The 17,580-nt window shown below is 43.8% G+C and overlaps 2 protein-coding genes across 2 annotated transcripts; one reads left to right on the top strand and one right to left on the bottom strand.

Annotated features, from left to right (window-relative positions):
* Positions 1–126: 126 nt before the first annotated feature.
* LOC104917229 (zinc finger protein 501-like) lies at positions 127–2,818 on the top strand. The gene is made up of 2 exons (XM_031557794.1): positions 127–207; positions 313–2,818. The coding sequence occupies exons 1-2, from the start codon at positions 186–188 to the stop codon at positions 1,524–1,526; spliced, it is 1,236 nt and encodes a 411-aa protein (XP_031413654.1). The 5' UTR covers positions 127–185; the 3' UTR covers positions 1,527–2,818.
* Positions 2,819–4,041: 1,223 nt separating this feature from the next.
* LOC109365180 (zinc finger protein 707-like) lies at positions 4,042–5,782 on the bottom strand. The gene is made up of 5 exons (XM_031557793.1): positions 5,650–5,782; positions 5,331–5,457; positions 4,623–4,733; positions 4,404–4,520; positions 4,042–4,070 (listed from the first exon to the last, which is right to left on the bottom strand). The coding sequence occupies exons 1-5, from the start codon at positions 5,671–5,673 to the stop codon at positions 4,042–4,044; spliced, it is 408 nt and encodes a 135-aa protein (XP_031413653.1). The 5' UTR covers positions 5,674–5,782.
* Between the last annotated feature and the right edge of the window lie 11,798 nt (positions 5,783–17,580).

The raw sequence follows: 17,580 nt of genomic DNA, 5'->3' as shown, positions 1-17,580 counted from the left end.
GTTTCTCCCTGGGGAGGGACACAGAGTAGAGTTGTTCAGCAGGCACTGTGCCAGAATGATGGCAATGCTCTCATCTCCCCTGGTTCTCTCGTTGAAGCTCCACTTCCAGCCCCCAACCACTGCTGATCTCCCTGCTTGAAGGAGGGGAAGAGCCCTGGATCCCAGATGTGCGTAGCCCTGAGGCCATGCCAGGAGACCTCAGCCCAGGTGAGTTGATGGAGGGAAGGAGGAGGTTGGGGCTGGAAGAGCCGTCTCTGTCTGTGTTTTGTTTTGGGCACTGTATGCTATTTCTGGATTTCCTCTTTCATCCAGCAGGAAGTGGGATTACAGCTATGTTGGAGGATCTGCAGGAGAGTGGTGTGGCTGAAGAGCGGTGGGGTAGTGTCTGTGTGGAGGAAATCAGAAGGGAAGTCCAAGGAGGGCTGGAGCAAGGTCAGGGTGAGCTCATCAAGAAGCCTCTGGGGAAGCATCTGGGAAAGACAGGAAGCAGCCCACTGGACTTCAACATAGGTCAAAAGGGGCCTGAAGAACCCAGGAGCAAGGATGTGTGCCAGAAGAAAAAGCGGAATCCATGCACTGAGTGTGGAAATAGCTTTGAAAAAGATTCCAGCGTCGTTAACCACCAGTGCAGACACTCAGCAGTGAGTCCATACAAGTGCTCTGAGTGTGGGAAGAGCTTCAAATGGATTTCCCACCTCTCCTACCACCAACGCATCCACACAGGAGAGAGACCCTACAGCTGCTCTGAGTGTGGGAAGAGCTTCACAAGGAGTTCCCACCTCACCTCCCACCAACGCATCCATACAGAAGAGAGACCCTACAGCTGCTCTGAGTGTGGGAAGAGCTTCAAAAGCAGTTCATACCTCAGGTACCACCACTACATCCACACAGGAGAGAAACCCTGTAAGTGCTCTGAGTGTGGGAAGAGCTTCAAAAGCAGTTATGATTTGAAGCTGCACCAGCGTGTACACACAGGAGAGAAACCCTACAAGTGCTCTAAGTGTGGGAAGAGCTTCAAAAGCAGTTCTGAATTGAAGATGCACCAGCGTGTACACACAGAAGAGAGACCCTACAAGTGCTCTGAGTGTGGGAAGAGCTTCAAAAGCCGTTCCCACCTCAACAGCCACCAGCGCTTCCATTCAGGAGAGAGACCCTACAAGTGCTCTGAGTGTGGGAAGAGCTTCAAAAGCAGCTCTGAACTGAAGATACACCAGCGCGTCCACACAGGGGAGAGACCCTTTCAGTGCTCTGAGTGTGAGAAGACCGTAAAAAGCCGTTCCCACCTCATGTACCACCAGCAGATCCACACAGGACAGAGACCCTTCAAGTGTCATGAGTGTGGGAAGAGCTTCAAAAGCAGTTCTGAACTGAAGTGCCACCACCGCATCCACACAGGGGAGAGACCCTATGAGTGTCCAGAGTGTGGGAAGAGCTTCAGGAGGAGTTGTGAATTGAAGAACCACCAGCACACCCACACAGGAGAGAGACCCTTTCAGTGTCCTGAGTGTGAGAAGAGCTTTAAATGAAGATCTGGCCTCAGCACCCACAAGAACATCCACCGTGCACACTGTTCTGTAGAAGCATCTCAAGACTCTGGGAACCTTCAAAAGCAGTTCCAGCCCCGTTACCTACCAGCACAGCCATACAAGGTACAGAGCCTGCAGGGCCCCGAATATGGGAAGAGCTTAAAGCCAGAGCCCAAGCCTGGTGACCAACTGTGGCTTTGTGTGGTGATGAACCTTACAAATTCCTTAAGTAGTGGAAGAGCTCTGCAGCCAAACTGAATCCTCTTTTCCTTCTTCACATGAGAATTATGCATATTGCTCTCCTTCAGCTGCAGTTGTTGTGTTGAGTGACCATACAAAGGAGAATGCAGAGTGGGATGTGACCCAAAGGAAACCTCAGCTAGGCCGATATGTCACCGGGAAGGAAGAAATCCTGTCTACAGGGAGTGTGGGAAGAGCTTCATCTGGAGCTCTACCCTCAATAGATCTCAGAGAACCAACACAAGAGGAGAGTCTCTGTGAGTGCCTTGACTGCAGGAAGAGGTCTGTCCACAGCTGGGAGGTCATCAGACACCCGTGGATCCACGTGAGGAACCCTACAAATGTGCAGCCTGTGAGAAGAGCTTTGGCCACAGCTCGAACCTGCTGAGGTACCAGAGTGTCTGCACTTGGGTGAGGTCCAATCCATGCCTGCACCAGTGAGTTCACGTGGCAGGAAGCCTTAGACATGCCTTGAGTGTGAGCAGGGCTTTGTCCAGAGTGCAGAGCTCCTCACTGGCCCTGCAAGTTTTTCTGGTGCATCACTGGCACCCTGTGCAGAAGGGACTTAACCCAGGAGTAACATGGCTCTTGAATGTTTTCTGAACATCATCTGTAGTGGAAACAGTAGAGGATGAATAAAGTAGCTGAGTTGTACTGAAGCTTTCTTCACTGCAGTCTTGTTTTTTGTTCTTAAAACAAATGTCATGATGTGGAATGAGGAGAGGGAAAGGTGCAGGTAGGGTTTGGCTTTGCTGCCTCCTCCAGCCCACTGCTTGCTTCTGGAGAACGCATTTCTTTCACACAATCCTATCATCCTCCCTAAGCGTGCTGCACATTGGTTCTACTGCATTTCCAGAATGCTTTAATCAGCTGGTCAGAGCAGCTGTGTGACACGAAGGCTTGGTTGTCTCCAGTAAAACTAGAAAAAGCTGAGCTTGTTCTTCCTAAATGCACCATTGCAATTGTCTGGAGGTGGAGGGAGCAGAAGGCAGTGCAAACCCACACAGTGCACAAGCAGCTCATCCGCACAGCACAGAAATATCAGAGTGCTCTCCAGGGCATGCTTGCCTTGCAAGTGATCCCTTTTGAGCTTGAAGGTTTTTGTTTTGGCCTTGGGGAAGGTGTGTCTGAGATCTCCTGCAGCAGGGCCTTCACATTTGTTGTGCTCAGCTAAAGCAGCTGTGCTTGGAATGCAGTTGTCAGGAAGTGGAGGTTGATTTTGGTGAGCCAGTGAATCTGTTTTTCCATTATTTTTTCCTGAAAAAATCATTTTAATGGTGGATTTCTCCCCATGGTTTGTCACACGTCATGTTCAGTTGCATTAAGAGTTAGAAAATTCATCTGCCTCTGAACTTCCCTGCTTTTCCTCTGCTCTGGGGAAAGTCCTTCTGTTGCGGACATGAGTCCCTGCAGAGTTGTGACTGCAGTGCCCCATCTGCAGGAACAGGAGCATTTCTGATTCCACAACGGTTTGTTTTCCTTGTGGTGGTGGAATGGTGGGCATGGAGGAGGGGGGACTTCCATTCTCAGGGTGGATGTTCACTTGGGAGGCTTTTTCTTGGTGAATTCTACCAGTAGTTGCATCCACCTCGCAGAAAGCTGTGCCCTCTGTGTCACAGGTCACCTCTGCACTCATGGAATCAACACAGCCACAGACAGAGCTCCCAAGGGAATAACCAGCCCCCCAGGTGTCCATGTGCAAGGCTGTTATGTGTTACTGGGTTTTCACGTTGGCATCCAAAGTTGGAGGCCCTGTGTGCTGCAGCATCATCAGCATGAGTGAGACGTGGTGGGAACGGTCCTGTGACGGGTGTGCTGTGTGTGATGGATAGCTCTGGGCTCTCCAGGGCGGTGATGCAGGGCAGGTGAGATGGGATGGGGTTCCTGGTGATAGTGGTACTGGTGGGCTGGATGGAATGGAGCTTACAGTTAGTAATGACATGGTTAAAAGCCTCTGGGTATGGATTAAGGGACAGGGAACTAAAGTGGACATCACTGTGGGAGTCTACTATAAGCCACTCAGTCTGGATGATGATACCAATTAATTATTCTTAATTCTTTCATGGAGTATCTCAAGATCAGCCTCTCTTGTCCTAATGGGTCAGCAGCTTCCCAGAAATTTAGGGGTTGTAGCACACAGCCAATGAGCTCTGTGGTTTTCATGGCTATCTAATTAAATACGACAGTACCAGTCAGTGGGCAAAATGCAATGTGAGGGTGATCATTTTGCTTTTCAAATCTTCCTACTGCTTATGTTACCTACAGTGACAATGGCTCACATTCTTTGAGTGAGGAAATATAATACTGCAAATTGAGAATCAGGGAGAGGGAGGTACAGCCAGCATGGGGATAGCACTATGGGGATCCAAGAGGGAAATGTAGTCAGTGAGAGCTGATAAGTGGGTAGTGTCTGCGCCAGACAAAGATAGGAATTAATGCAGATGCAGGAGAAAGAAGCCTGTGGAATCTTTTTCAAAGCTATTTCCACACTTTGCGCATGGATGCTGCTTTTTCTTCTGGCACACATCCTTGCTCCTGGGTTCTTCAGGTCCCTTTTGACCAATGTTGAAGTCCAGTGGGCCGCTTCCTGTCTTTCCCAGACACTTTCCCAGTGGATTTTTGAGTGCTCACCCTGACCTTGCTCCAGCCCTCCTTGGTCATCCCTTCTGACTTTTTCAATGGAAATGTGACCCCGCTCCCTTTTGGCCACACCACTCTCCTGCAGATCCTCCAACATAGCTGTAATCCCACTTCCTGCTGGATGAAAGAAGAAATCCAGAAATAGCACACACTGCCCAAAATAAAACAGAGATGACTCTTCCAGCCCCAACCTCTTCCTTCCCTTCACCACCTCACCCGGGCTGAGGTCTCCTGGCACGGCCTCAGGGCTACGCACATCTGGGATCCAGGGCTCTTCCCCTCCTTCAAGCAGGGAGATCAGCATAGGTTTGGGGGCTGGAAGTGGAGCTTCAACGAGAGAACCAGGGGAGATGAGAGCATTGCCATCATTCTGGCACAGTGCCTGCTGAACAGCTCCACTCTGTGTCCCTCCCCAGGGAGAAACCACACTTAGGGCCTGAATGACACTGGGCCCACAGCTTCCTTTGGAGCAAAGTATGCTTTTACAAAACTGAAAATTATGAAGGGATATTTTCATTAAAATTAACTTGTGAATGGCTTGTTTATTTTCTGTTTATATATCAATGACCAAATATCAATAACCAACATGTCTATGGCAATTGAATGGAAAATCCAAAATTTTGAAAGAGTAAGCAGGGAGTCATCTGTTAGCTGGAGCTGGTGGCACCATGCAGCACACCAACACAAGAGCTGGTTTTCTCCCTCCTGGTTGCTGCCTATTTGCCAGCACTGACTCAAGGGCATTTATGAGTCTACTGTGCATACAAAGCCCTTCTGAAACTCACGCTTCTCAGTATTTCTTTTGTTGCTGTTATAGTTATCAATATGTAACTGCATGGTGTTTATTCCAGGCCCGGCCTGCAGAGGCTCATTCTGCACAGCCACAGGTGCCCTAACGAGGAGGAAAGGCAGCAAAGCCCTCACCCAGCGAGGCCACGCACTGGTACGTCTCCAGCATCACGTCCCGGTACAGCGCTCGCTGCGCAGGGTCCAGCAGCGCCCACTCCTCCCTGCTGAAATACACGGCCACCTCCGCAAAGCTCACGGGCTCCTGCAAGCAAAGAGGCTCCTTGCTGGGAACAGCCCAGGCCCAGGGAAGCAGCTCGCACAGGACACAAACTCCCGTCCGCCGCTCTCTGGCCCCAGCACACACACGCTGGCTGAGGCCCACCTCCCCTCCTCCCCCCCTGCATTCACATCCCTCGCCCCTCGGCCTCTCCTGCCCGCTTCCCCCAGCCCCTACCTGAGATGGAGGTGCTGTGGCCATTTGCTGCTCTCCTGCGGGCTGGGCTGATCACGGCTGGAAGGCACAAGTTGAGCTGGAGCCTGCAGGGACAAGAGAAATGGCAGGGGAGCAGTGAGGGAACGCAGCAGTCCCTGTCCCAGCCCAGCCCTCCACAGCCCAGCTGCAGGACACTGCCTGGGGGATGGCACAGCAGGCCTTGCACAGGAAGGCAATCAGCAACAGCACTGGTAACACTCTGGCTAAAAGAGATGAAACATCACAAAGCTGTCTCAAAGTGCAGGGTTGAAAGAACTGATGGCTGACACTCAGTTCAACAGCTGCGGGCCGAGTGAGTGTGTGCCTAAGACAAAGCATGGCAAGGAGTCAGTCATCTTACCCCAAAACAGGAACCAAGTGCCCCTCAAGCCCTCGTGCACAGCAGCGGGCTGCACAACGGGATGGATACTAACCTGCTGGATACTAAATTAATTTCAGTTCCTATCAGAGCTCAGTTGAAGAGTTTTTCTAAACTACAGCTAAATAAGTGGATGGAGAACAAGAATACCCTCCTGTAGTCCATTGCCATCTTCCAGCTTGATTGCTCTCACAGCTTATATTAATCACATTGCCTACAGCCATTGTGAAATGAACAATTAGGTTACGAAAATAAACAGTAAAGTGATGGCTTACCTGCATTAGTCTTTAGTTTTCCCTCACTCGAACACTTAGGGTCGTAAATTAATTGCTTGTTGCTATTCTTTCAAGAGCTGACCTTAGCTGAATAATTTTATGGCACTAAAATGTGTATCAAAAACTATAAGGATTTTGTGTCTGCATAGAACTTAGAGGGAACAAACAAACCAACAAAACTTGGATATACTTCAATTCAATTGGCATTGGGAAAATACCCACACTATAATCAACAGAAGATCCACACTGCTGACCTTCAGCAAACAAACCCAAATGTTTGTCCCAACAGCAACAGAGTACTGAAATGACAGCAGCAACAACTTCACTGCACATTTTAAATAAAAGCAGGTAAGACAAAAAAACAGGGTGTGGTAGGCCATGCGGAATTTAGCATTTAGCAGAATAAGAAAGGCTTTTCTATGCTGCTTAAAGAACACTGCAGCATGCATCAACCGGAAAGTTATTTTATATAGGAAGCATGGAAGTACGTAACTGCAGGCAAAATACACAGATACAAAAAAAAGATGCTATAGAAATGACTGTGACAAATATCAGTGGCGAGGGCATGAGAGGGAAAAGATAATTATTTATTTTTTTCAGATTTGAATTTGAGAAACAGAGGGAATGAAGTGAGGCTGAGGAATCAGGACTACAGCAAATGCAAATGACAAATGATGAATGAAAAATCTGTCCAGAAATCCTTCCTCCAGAACAAACTGGAGCTATTTTGACAATGCTGTATGCAGAAGATCTCAGCTTGTCAGCTGAGAGTGCTATGTTCTCTCTGAAAATCATCATAAATGAGAGATTAACACAGGGATTGCCCAATCCTATGGACATCTGGAAAAGCACTTAACATTCAACAACTCTCAAGAAACAGACTCTTGGTTTTGGATGAAGTTCAATAAGGGTACCTACCATAATCAGCAGATGATAGGAATGCAGTAACTAGAGATTTCTAGATGCCCACCTGCGTAAGTACATGGAGGCCATTGCTGAACAGTGCTCTGCAAAAAGGCATGAGCAACGTTCTGGAAATATAAATGCCACAGGTAGGTGATAGATGTTGTCAGTTTGCTGGGTCAGCAGTAACTGAGACTTTACAGATCTCAGCTAAACTAATGTATGTTCCTAGAGGGAGAATCAAGTTAATTCATGGAGTTACTATTGACATAAAAATGAGAACTTCCTGGGTATAGTCAGAGAGCCCTTCTAGCAGCAGAATTCTGCTACTGATCATCTCTCTTCTTCAGTGTGTATTTTGAATCGAACTCGTTTCAAAGCAACATTTAGGTTCCTGCAGAAGGAAGAACTAAACCAGTAACATTCAAGTCTAGTAAAATAGAAAGAAGTTCTGGTCAGTGCAGCAGCAGGAATTCAGTTACAATGGCAGCATAATAAATAACACTCTTGTACTGGCAGCTCCAGTTCAAGTGCTTTCAACAATGACAAATGAACGCTGGTTCACTTCCATGATGAGTTGACACCATCCCAAATGGGCTGTAACAACTCCTCATAAAGCTTCTCGCTTGACAAATCTGGCAGCTCAGAAGTATTACTTTTCAGAAGCAAAAGACCTCCATTCTAACTGCATCTCAAGGTACAGGAAAGGACATTTCCACTTGCTAGGAGAACTTGCTAATGTCCTGCTTTCTGCAAAACTGCTTCTTTGCCATGAATTTGGATCATACCAAACTCCTCACCATCCCTACCCCCAACATGTAAAGCCTCTGCCATTACAAGATTCAATGAACACAGTGCTTCTCCATCCCTTTGCTCATACAAGCTAAACATGCCATGGAGACATAGACTGAGATCAGAGAATGCAATACTGCAAAGTGAAAGCTCTTTGGCATTAATTAATGCCAGGAGAGGCATTCCCCCAGCTATACTTGTCTGCATTTGATGCTAAGTCTTGAATTCTATTAGAGCACTAGTATCTGCATCTAGAATAATGCCATCAATGTGCATTGGAATTTCCCTGATGATACACATCATTGGAGACTGTCCCTCAAATAGAATTTGAACCTAGGAGCCATCCTCTTCATTTCTAAGATTTATCTTTCATCTGAAATTTCTGCAACTTGACTGCAAGCCACTGAGGATCTCATTAGACGTATCTTTTGCAACAAACACTTGCCTTCCCAAAGCAGTCCCCCAACATTATCATTTGAGTGGACTGTGGGGAAATTCTCATCAAGAAAGAATGGAAACTCTTAGCCATTCACCAAAGAAAATGTTATCAGAGGGGTACTTTGAAATTCTTCAATCTTAGACTTCATTAATTAATTACATTGCAAATCAAATCTAACTTCACTACTTTACCATGGCCATTTCTCTGCAACTTTGTGTCTGTAGATGAACATTCAGGAACTGCATAGTTCCTGGTGCAGTGGTTAAACAATGTTTCACTTGCCTAGTCAGATGGAACCTGAATTTTCAAGCTACGCTTGTAGATACCAGCAAGCTTATCCCTGCTATCTACCTAATTTGCCCAAGGTCAATCCCAAGTTAACTCTTCCACTCTTTACTCTTACGCTCCTGCAGGCAATTGTTTTCTCCCCAGGCTAAAGCAAAACTGAACTAAATTCATCTACACAATCCATAGGACTTGTTCTATTGTGAATGCTTTCTTGATCAAACCTTTCGCTACTAGGAAGTCTTGTAGGTGTCCCAGTCATACCAGAACTAGCAATGTAGCATATTCCTTTTTAATTGAAATCAGTCTGTTAAAAGCGCTTGCACTTGGAGCTTGAAAAGCCCATCTAGAAACATAGGTGGCACCAGCAGTGCATACCATCTCCTAAGTTATTCAGTGTATTTATCAGGAGCCAAGTTACTTGGTTTCAGAAGCACAAATTTCACACTGTGCTGAGAAAAGGGGTTTTAAAATTTAAACTCTTCCAGAGGAATGCAAAGATTAGAGAAAACTCATCTACAGAGGCTTACAAAGGATCAAAATTTTACACTGGGATCAGTGTTGCTTCTCCTACAGGTTCTTTTTTTGTTCCACTGGAAATGTTGCTAAAATACAGAGTAACTGAATGTGTAATCAAAATTGCAATCCAACCGTGATGCATCATAATCTGGATGTGATCTAATTACACAGGCATCCATAGAACTGCAGAAAACAAGTGAGATTTGGGCAAAATTCATCCTAGAAATAAATTCAGAGCATACCATCTCCACTATCTCCACCGAATTCTCTCCAGGACAATGGACATCCCCAGGATGAGTTACCAGAACTTAGAAGATAGTTTTGCTAGAGGAGGTTGTACTGCTTTGCCTGCTGCTTAGTACAAGAGCCATGTTAATGCACAGCTACACTAGAGAATGGACTTGACGTTACTTCTGTTCTTACGGTCATGGGCACAAACAGTCCAAAAGCTCTCAGGGCTCTCCTGAAACTCACATCTCCTGAGTAACTCATTCCAGGTGATAAGCAGATGGCAGATGTCCACCACCAGGCAGTGCCACTGCTTTGTTCCCATGTGTTGAAGGGTATTTCTTTGCCCAAAAGGTTTTCATTCCCAACTCCCCCAGCTTTCAGGCTGGAAAAGAGGTCAAATCAATGACACGTTTTTTCATAAAATGGTTGTGCTGTTATCTTTAACAAAAATACTATGTTTTGGAATGAGAGGAGATTATTTTCTTTTCGAATTACATAGTTAACTTTTCAGGTTTGTGGGGACGACGACAAGCTAACAGACAGAAACATTAAAAAAAATATTTGCACAGTGGTTTGGTCTGGATTTTTTCTGTTTTGATGGCTGCTTATGCTGTATTCCAAATGAAAGCACAGCACAACATAAGGATCTGTCAGTTTGGGCATCATTTGCAACTCAAAGCTCTGTTTGTTTTTCTTACCGTATGACAAAACACCCACTTTTAAATGCTGTGGCCGCTAGAAGAGTTTAACTTTTTTCTTTCAGATCCTCTGTTTGCATGGGGCTAAGAGAATACAATAAACAAGATCTTAGGGGAAATAGTCTAGTTCTTTGTGCGGTGTTAAGCAAGCGGGCATTCACCTGAAATGTTTGCCACCTTAGGGAACCAGTCCTAAAGTCCTACACAAGTCCTAAAGGGTTTTCCCTGCGGAATCAGAAACCTTGTGAGAAAGGATTTCCAGCTCTTAGTTAATCTGGACACTATCCACAAAACCTATCCACAAATCCACCCTGTCTTACTTAAGCAATAAGGATCAATCATTTTGATTTAAATTAGTCCAGAAATTCAGGCTGAGGATTATCCCTAACACAGTTGTTGTCAACCTGTATGCCAGATGTCAACATGCATTTCAAGCCATCTGATATTACAGGGAATTATCGGAGAGCTGCATGTACTAGGAAAAGAATTTACCCATAAATATGTTGTGAATCAGAAAGATTCAGAAAGATTTCTTACAGATCAAAAGAAGGAATCAGAGTAGGAAAATCAGTCCGTCACAACCAGCAATCTAGATTGTCGAGAATAGTAACAATTCCTATTGTATTCAAGCTGATCCTTCAGTTTTAGGCAACAGCATTAGCAAATGCAGCAACTGTAACAGCAAGATCCAGTAGCCCAGGCCAGACTAGTTCAGCATATAATCTCTTGGCCATAGCTAATATCTAGAGGCTGCTTTAAATTTAGCTTCTATTTTTCTTATGGTTTTGAAAAGTTCCACCACAAAACTCCATCTATATTAACAATCTGTACTAACGATTCCCTTTTCTATCAGAAAAAAACAGTGTTCTTCATTGTGAAGATGTAGAATGTTCTGTCTTAATCATTTTTTCTAGGGAAGATCTCACTTATGTTTCGATAAAGTAAATTTAGATTCATAATAACCAGGAACAGAGGGCTATATTGATTTCTTTACAACTGTCTGTTGCTGGATAAGAGACCAATAAAAAGATAAATAAAAGAAATGAATCCTCCTTTCATTTCATTCTCCGAGATTCTGTGCTATAAAAACATCCCATTTATAATATTTCATCACTTTCCCCTCACCAATTTTCAGCTTCTCAATGATTAATCCCTTCCCCCTTCTCCGCAGTCTATCACCACGGCCACATCAGGAAGAGTTAGAAGACACATCTGTAGGGAGCCAGGCCCTTCTGCCTATGGCACCCCTTCCCTACTCTCGAGTTCTTCTGATTCCAGCACAGCACTGCATGCAGCTGAATCTGCATGGTTCCGAGTTACCATATGTGACAACATCTCTGATTTGATAAGGCACTCGTGAGCTCATGAAACTCTTCTGGTTCTGCACATACTCCAAGATGTAGACGATGAATAACTAAGTCCACAGATTCTCAAGCCGGTCAACTTTTATCACCTGAAAGATTTTGCTGTATAATTCCATTACCTTTGGAATACTCCCTGTCAGACCTCTGTCTGTCACCCAATTTCAGTCCACCTCTTAGTGGAAAGCATTTCCCCAGCGCATGTTGAGCTCCTGGTTAGAAAACTGTTGGAAGGAAATAACTCATTCTGATTATGCCAAGCCAACTCTGGGATATCCTTTCTCAGAATGCAGTTGGATGATGTTTGGAAGAAAATGATGTAAAGCAACAAGAACTCCAAAAAACTGGTCTTAATGTTCTCAATTTGCAGAACAACTGGTACTGATGGGTCAGTCAAAATCGGTTTCTTCCATCTCCATGGACCAAACGCTAGAGTGCTTCCTTGAGTTATTCTTACAGAATAGAGTACTCTTAGCACTCTTCACTATTCCCTGTCTTTGTTCCCACACAAGTGCCAAGATCATTACTCTGAAGACTAATGATGAAACTAGAAATCTGAAAATAGGGAGACCCTCCAAGATGCAGGACAGGCTCAGCATGGCCAGCAGCTGGGCTCATCCTACCCACAGAGATGAGGAAGCAGCAAAGAAAGATGGGTATTGTCTGGGTATTGTGTATGGTCCTCTTCTCTGACACTTGTTGGTGAGTTTTCTAGAGAAGCACAACTTAGTCCATCGAGCTCAAACAACCTTGGATTGACAAGAACATGCAGCCTTCTACGAGAATGGAAAGCAAGGCAAATTTACTCTCCCATCGTTCACTGCTTGTGCAAGGAAGTTATTTCTATGTGAAGACTCGGATGCAACTCTTTTGAGATGCAAGTCAAAATTCAGTGTTAGACTAAGTTGCCAAAACACTTGATGACTGTATTGTTCAGGATCTCTAAATCAAAACTCTAAGAGCTAATAATTTAGAAGTATAGGCTGTAAGGCCTTTCAAAAACTCATATACACACATTCCTTGTCCAACACAGTAGGAAAATGAGTGGTGGCCTCATCAGTTCGACCCAGAGCAAAGAATTTTTATTTACTTCAGCCACATTCAACTTCAAGATCAATTTAATCGTAACAAGAACTTCTCAATCTACCATGCTGATATTCTTTTCACTACGTAGATTCAAGTGCAATCTTTCCTAATGTCAAGACTATCTTGAGCTGCTAGAGAGTTACAAGGCATCAAAACAGACACAGAAGAACAAATGTTTTGCAGAAGTCATTTGTTCAGCATCAGATTAATACATTGCTCTTCTCAGCAATATAAAATCCTGCTCTTTTGAGACGATTTGATACTGTAAGAAAACACTTGGAAAAAATTCCAAAAGTTACCATCAAGAAAGCACTTATTGTATACGCGTAAGTGCAGAGCTCTTTCTGTTTTGTTATGCTCCAGTAATGGACAGAATCCAACCCAAATCCCATTAGACTGTAGCTGCTGCTTTCTTACACTCTTCAAATCATACTAGCTTCCTGAACTATCATGTCCAGGGCTGTTTTAAAAAACCTACACAAACAGTTGTTTTGTTTTTATGAGGTGAATAATTAGCATCATACATTTAGAATGGAAACCCAAAAGTATTCAGAGTAAAAGACATTTCTGCCTGCAGATGTGCATTCATTGGACTGTCTGACTAAGGAAAGATATGTGTTCCTGCTGCTGTTAGTATACACCAACAGGCCTTTTCTAAATGACAGAAAAATTGAAACGAGTCACCTTTAGAAGGTAATATGCAGGAAAGTAACGGCAAGAAATCTTCCTCTTTTTCCTGAGGGCAATTTTCATATGGTCTTATTCTTAGAAGAAAAAAATCATTTTCTTTTGAATCTTCTTTATTCATCTACTCCCAGCACACTTCAGTCAAACACTGCTGGGGAATCTAGCTGAGCAATAGTAGGTGCTGGGGCTGGGGCGTGTTACGTCCTCATAAGACCTACACTGCAAGACTGGAAGCAATCTATTATTTACTGTCATATCCTTTATACACATTATGTTAGTGTAGCATAAAGCATTAGAGACTCTAGATCATATGGTAATTAAAGATTCTTTGAGAAGTTCCTCATCTTGTATCAAAAGACATCAAGTACATCAAGTACTCATGAAAGCACCATCCTTTCAAGCCCATATGTATTGGCGGAAACTTTTGCTAATCACACTCACACAGACTTTTCTGGAATGGTTTCTAAGTTGAAAGTACAAATCAGCCATACTACTGTATCTGACAATATCATTAAATTGGAAGTCATGTAGCACCTCATCTCATAGAACTGAAGAAGGAAATAGCTAATGAGAAAGTCTAATGACAATTCTTGCTCTGCTACCATTCAAAAAGTGCAGGGCAGGTCTTTGGCCAAAGATGACTTAACTCCATCATCATCTTCTGCTGCAGAAAGGAAGAAACCTCACTGAGACCACTGAAATCTGGAGCAAGTTCAAAACGTCATCTTCACTATAGCACTCTAGTAATAATAAAGCAGAAGATGAAAAGCTGTATACTGATGAATGTACAGGCTATGATGATCAGGTATCCTCACAGCACAGAACATAGCACCAGCCTGCCCAGTTCTTCAGCTCTTTGCTGAAAGAGGCTGTCCTACAGCATACTCATTCTCTGCTTTTCCATATGAATTCATAAGTAGTAGTAGATACAAGCATGCTTTTTATATCATGCTGTTGAACTTCATGGTCTGAAGTTTTTTAATACTGCCTGCAAAAGTGGAGTTTTTTCAGGCTTTGAGTTTCAAACTGGACTCTGATTCCAATTATTTTTTAGCTAAGACTTCTGCCTGCAACATCCTTACTGCTTAGGATGTTGTTAAAAACCAGAGAAAATTGAGATTATGAGCCTCAGAGGAATTAAAGTGTTCATGGAAGCAAGCTGGACTGAGTAAACATGAAATGTAGTGTACGCTGTCATAGACAGAGGTAAGGCTTATCTGCCCTGTGAAAGTACTGAAGCAAACCTACAATAAAACTGAACAGTAGCAGAGAGACAAGGACACCGCAGCTCTCATTGACTAGAGGTAACAAAATAAAGGGCAGTATCTCAAAGTCAGTGCCTTTTACTGATAGGTCCTAAAATCTCAGGGCTCCTTCAGAGTCTGTGTGAAGTTATTTCAGGAAGCCTGAGGCTGTTTCCTGAGTAAGATATTCTCATTGCAGAAAGGCTAAAGCCTGCTGTCACAGTGGGCACTGACATCTCGGCAAGAGCTTTGCCCAGGCAGAAGAAGAACAGAGACAGCTTGTCCTGTGGTGAGGGCAGACAGGACGACAGGAGCTTTCTCTCTGCTCATGAGTTGCAGCCAAGGCCACTGTCACAGCTGAAGCAACAGAGCTACACATGTCAGAGGAATCTCAGAAAGGATATTAGCCTGCTGACTTCCCTGTGTCCTATTACACAGGAAAAAGGTGCAGTTGTGTGGGCTGGGGTGCAGGTAGTGCCATTGTAGAAGCATACACCACTTTCTGAGGTATTTGCAGCAGCATTTTTTGGTAGAAATTTAGTGAAGTCACTGTCATACACAGCTGTGGCAACATTCTCTGCATCGAGCTAAAAACAAACACAAAACACACCCCGTGTGTCTGTGCACACTTCTGGCTCCTGAGCTCCTCTCCTCCTGAGCCTTCCTCCTCTCCAGCTGGATCAACCAGTGCTAAAGATACAGCTCAAATTCCAGTTCTCTTTCCATACCCTAAAATCCTAGAGGTGAAGAATCCCGTTAACCATAGCACTGTTCCTTGTTACGCACTGTACAAGTGGCAGATTTGTCCGAGCCTGGCAGCAAGCATGGGGCCCTTGCTGCCTGATGCCCTGCTCCTGCTTTGAGGCAGAGTGGATGTCCCTTGATTTCACAGAGTAGAGAGGCTGCCCACCTGCATCAGCCACATTTGAAGAATACGGATGGGCAATGAGTCTGACACTTGATTTTTTTTTCTTACACGCATTTACAATGAGTCTTACACTTTTAATGCTTCAGAATATCATATGTGAGCACTGGAAACTTACTGTTTGCTGGTGAGTTCTTCAGCTTTATGTTTTTCCTTACTAGAATTTCAAAACATGCAAATGAAATCGTGATACCGAGTCCCTGCTCAGTAGCACTGATTGTAATCACTCGGTGGAAAAAAAAAGAATAAAGACAAAAACTTCCTGTCTTGTTTTGAGCAACAGGCAGAAGTTTTACATCAACTTACTCCTACACATATCCCACTGAAAAAATGTCATGTGTTAACCTTGGTTTTTGTGTCCGTTGAGTTTACATTATGTTTGCAGCAGACTTGGATTTGCTTAGTTTGGTGATGTTATTGCTTCTCATTCAAGCAGCGATCCTAATACACATGTAATCCCCAAGTCCAGTTCTTCAGCCCAGCAACATCATTGTTGTCTGAAATTGTCTTCAAGCCACTGTATAGTCAGTTTTAAGCTTGGAAACAGGAAACAGGAAGACTTTGGGCAATAAAGATGTGCCCATCTCCTGTAGCAAAGTCAAAATAAGAGCTTAGGTATGTTTTTCCCAATTTTATTTCAGTCATCAGACTCTTTGGCTTTTCTCAAGCCACCGAACACAGATCTGGCCCCAGTGAAAGATAGGACTCCTTGGAGATGACAACACAGGTCTTCTCTAGCTGCTTCAGCACAGGAGGCTATGTCTATACGGAATACAGTTGACACATACAGAAATTTGTCATAAAGAACTTCTCAGGGAACTGGCCAGTGATTACTTACAGGAACAGAAGCGAACTAAAAATTGACTGGTATGTTAGAACCACTTGAAGGAATTACTTCCATTTCAAAATTGGCTCTAATGAGAGAGAAATAAGCACAACACAGCAGTCTTTCAAATCTCAGTAAGTATAAGTGCACATGCATATATAATCAAAGTTATCACAATTGTTTAGACAAAGATGACAAAATTCTAGACCTTCAGTCACCCTTTCTTTTAACTAACGTCATTTGTTATTGCTTATACACATCAAGGAAGATCAAAATATAAATCCTAACTTCTTTCAGTAACCACCAAGTAGCAAAGGTCATATAAACCATTACATGCTCTTTAGAGTCAAAACCTTGACAAAACCCTGAGAGTTTCCCATTATGAATCTTGTTCAACTTGCATTTTTCAAGTATTGCCCTTGTAAGTATGTTTCTTTCTCAGCAGCAACACAGACATTAAGGCTGGTGCTGATAGCTTGTACCAGACCATTTGCAAAGAGATCAATAAGACATGAAATTATTCCCTTTCTTGTACAGCCTAGTCTAAGTATATTGCAATTACTACAACTGTTTACTTTCCAAAAGAGGAATGAGTAAGAGGAAATCAGATTGGCTCTATTTCTTCCTTGACTCTTTTTTTCAGTATTTCTATGATTTATTAGCATACCATTTTTTTCCTAATTTTTTTTCCCATGGTGAGAAAATAGGTATCTATAAATACTCGATCAAACTCCCAGATTCGAGTTATGTCTAGCAAAGAGCAATTACAGATCTAAATACTGTCCCTTGCATTAACTGTAATTTAGTCTACTTTGCCGTTTTACTTATCAATAGTCACACAACGGAATCAACAGAGCATTCTCTTTAACCCCATGTGCAAAAAGACTGTCAGCCTACCATCAGCATGAATATAGATATGTAGCTAGAAATACTGTAATCAGACAGAACAAAAACTACATTTGACAGAAAGGTACTCCTAGATCTATTGGAAAAAAAACCAGTGTTGTGACAAAAAGCCAGCCCAACCTATTCCTGACAATACCACCACAGCTTTTATTTATACTTATCCTAATCAGAAGAACAAGCCTTTAAATATCCCAGGTCACCTCCTTCTTAAACCAAGGGAAAAACAGCAAGTACAGCAACACAGAACCAGTGTTTAAAGCCCTCTCTACAAGTCCCGCCAACTCCTGGGCAAGGATCCGTTTCCCCCTTTGGGATAGATGATACCCATTGGCAGCCCTCATGCTATAGGCAGCCCTC

This window comes from Meleagris gallopavo, unplaced genomic scaffold, assembly GCF_000146605.3.
Source record: "Meleagris gallopavo isolate NT-WF06-2002-E0010 breed Aviagen turkey brand Nicholas breeding stock unplaced genomic scaffold, Turkey_5.1 ChrUn_random_7180001957669, whole genome shotgun sequence".
In the NCBI taxonomy this organism is placed as follows: Eukaryota; Metazoa; Chordata; class Aves; order Galliformes; family Phasianidae; genus Meleagris; species Meleagris gallopavo.
The sequence above is the reverse complement of the archived record's forward strand: the minus strand, read 5'-3'. Positions and strand labels throughout refer to the sequence as shown.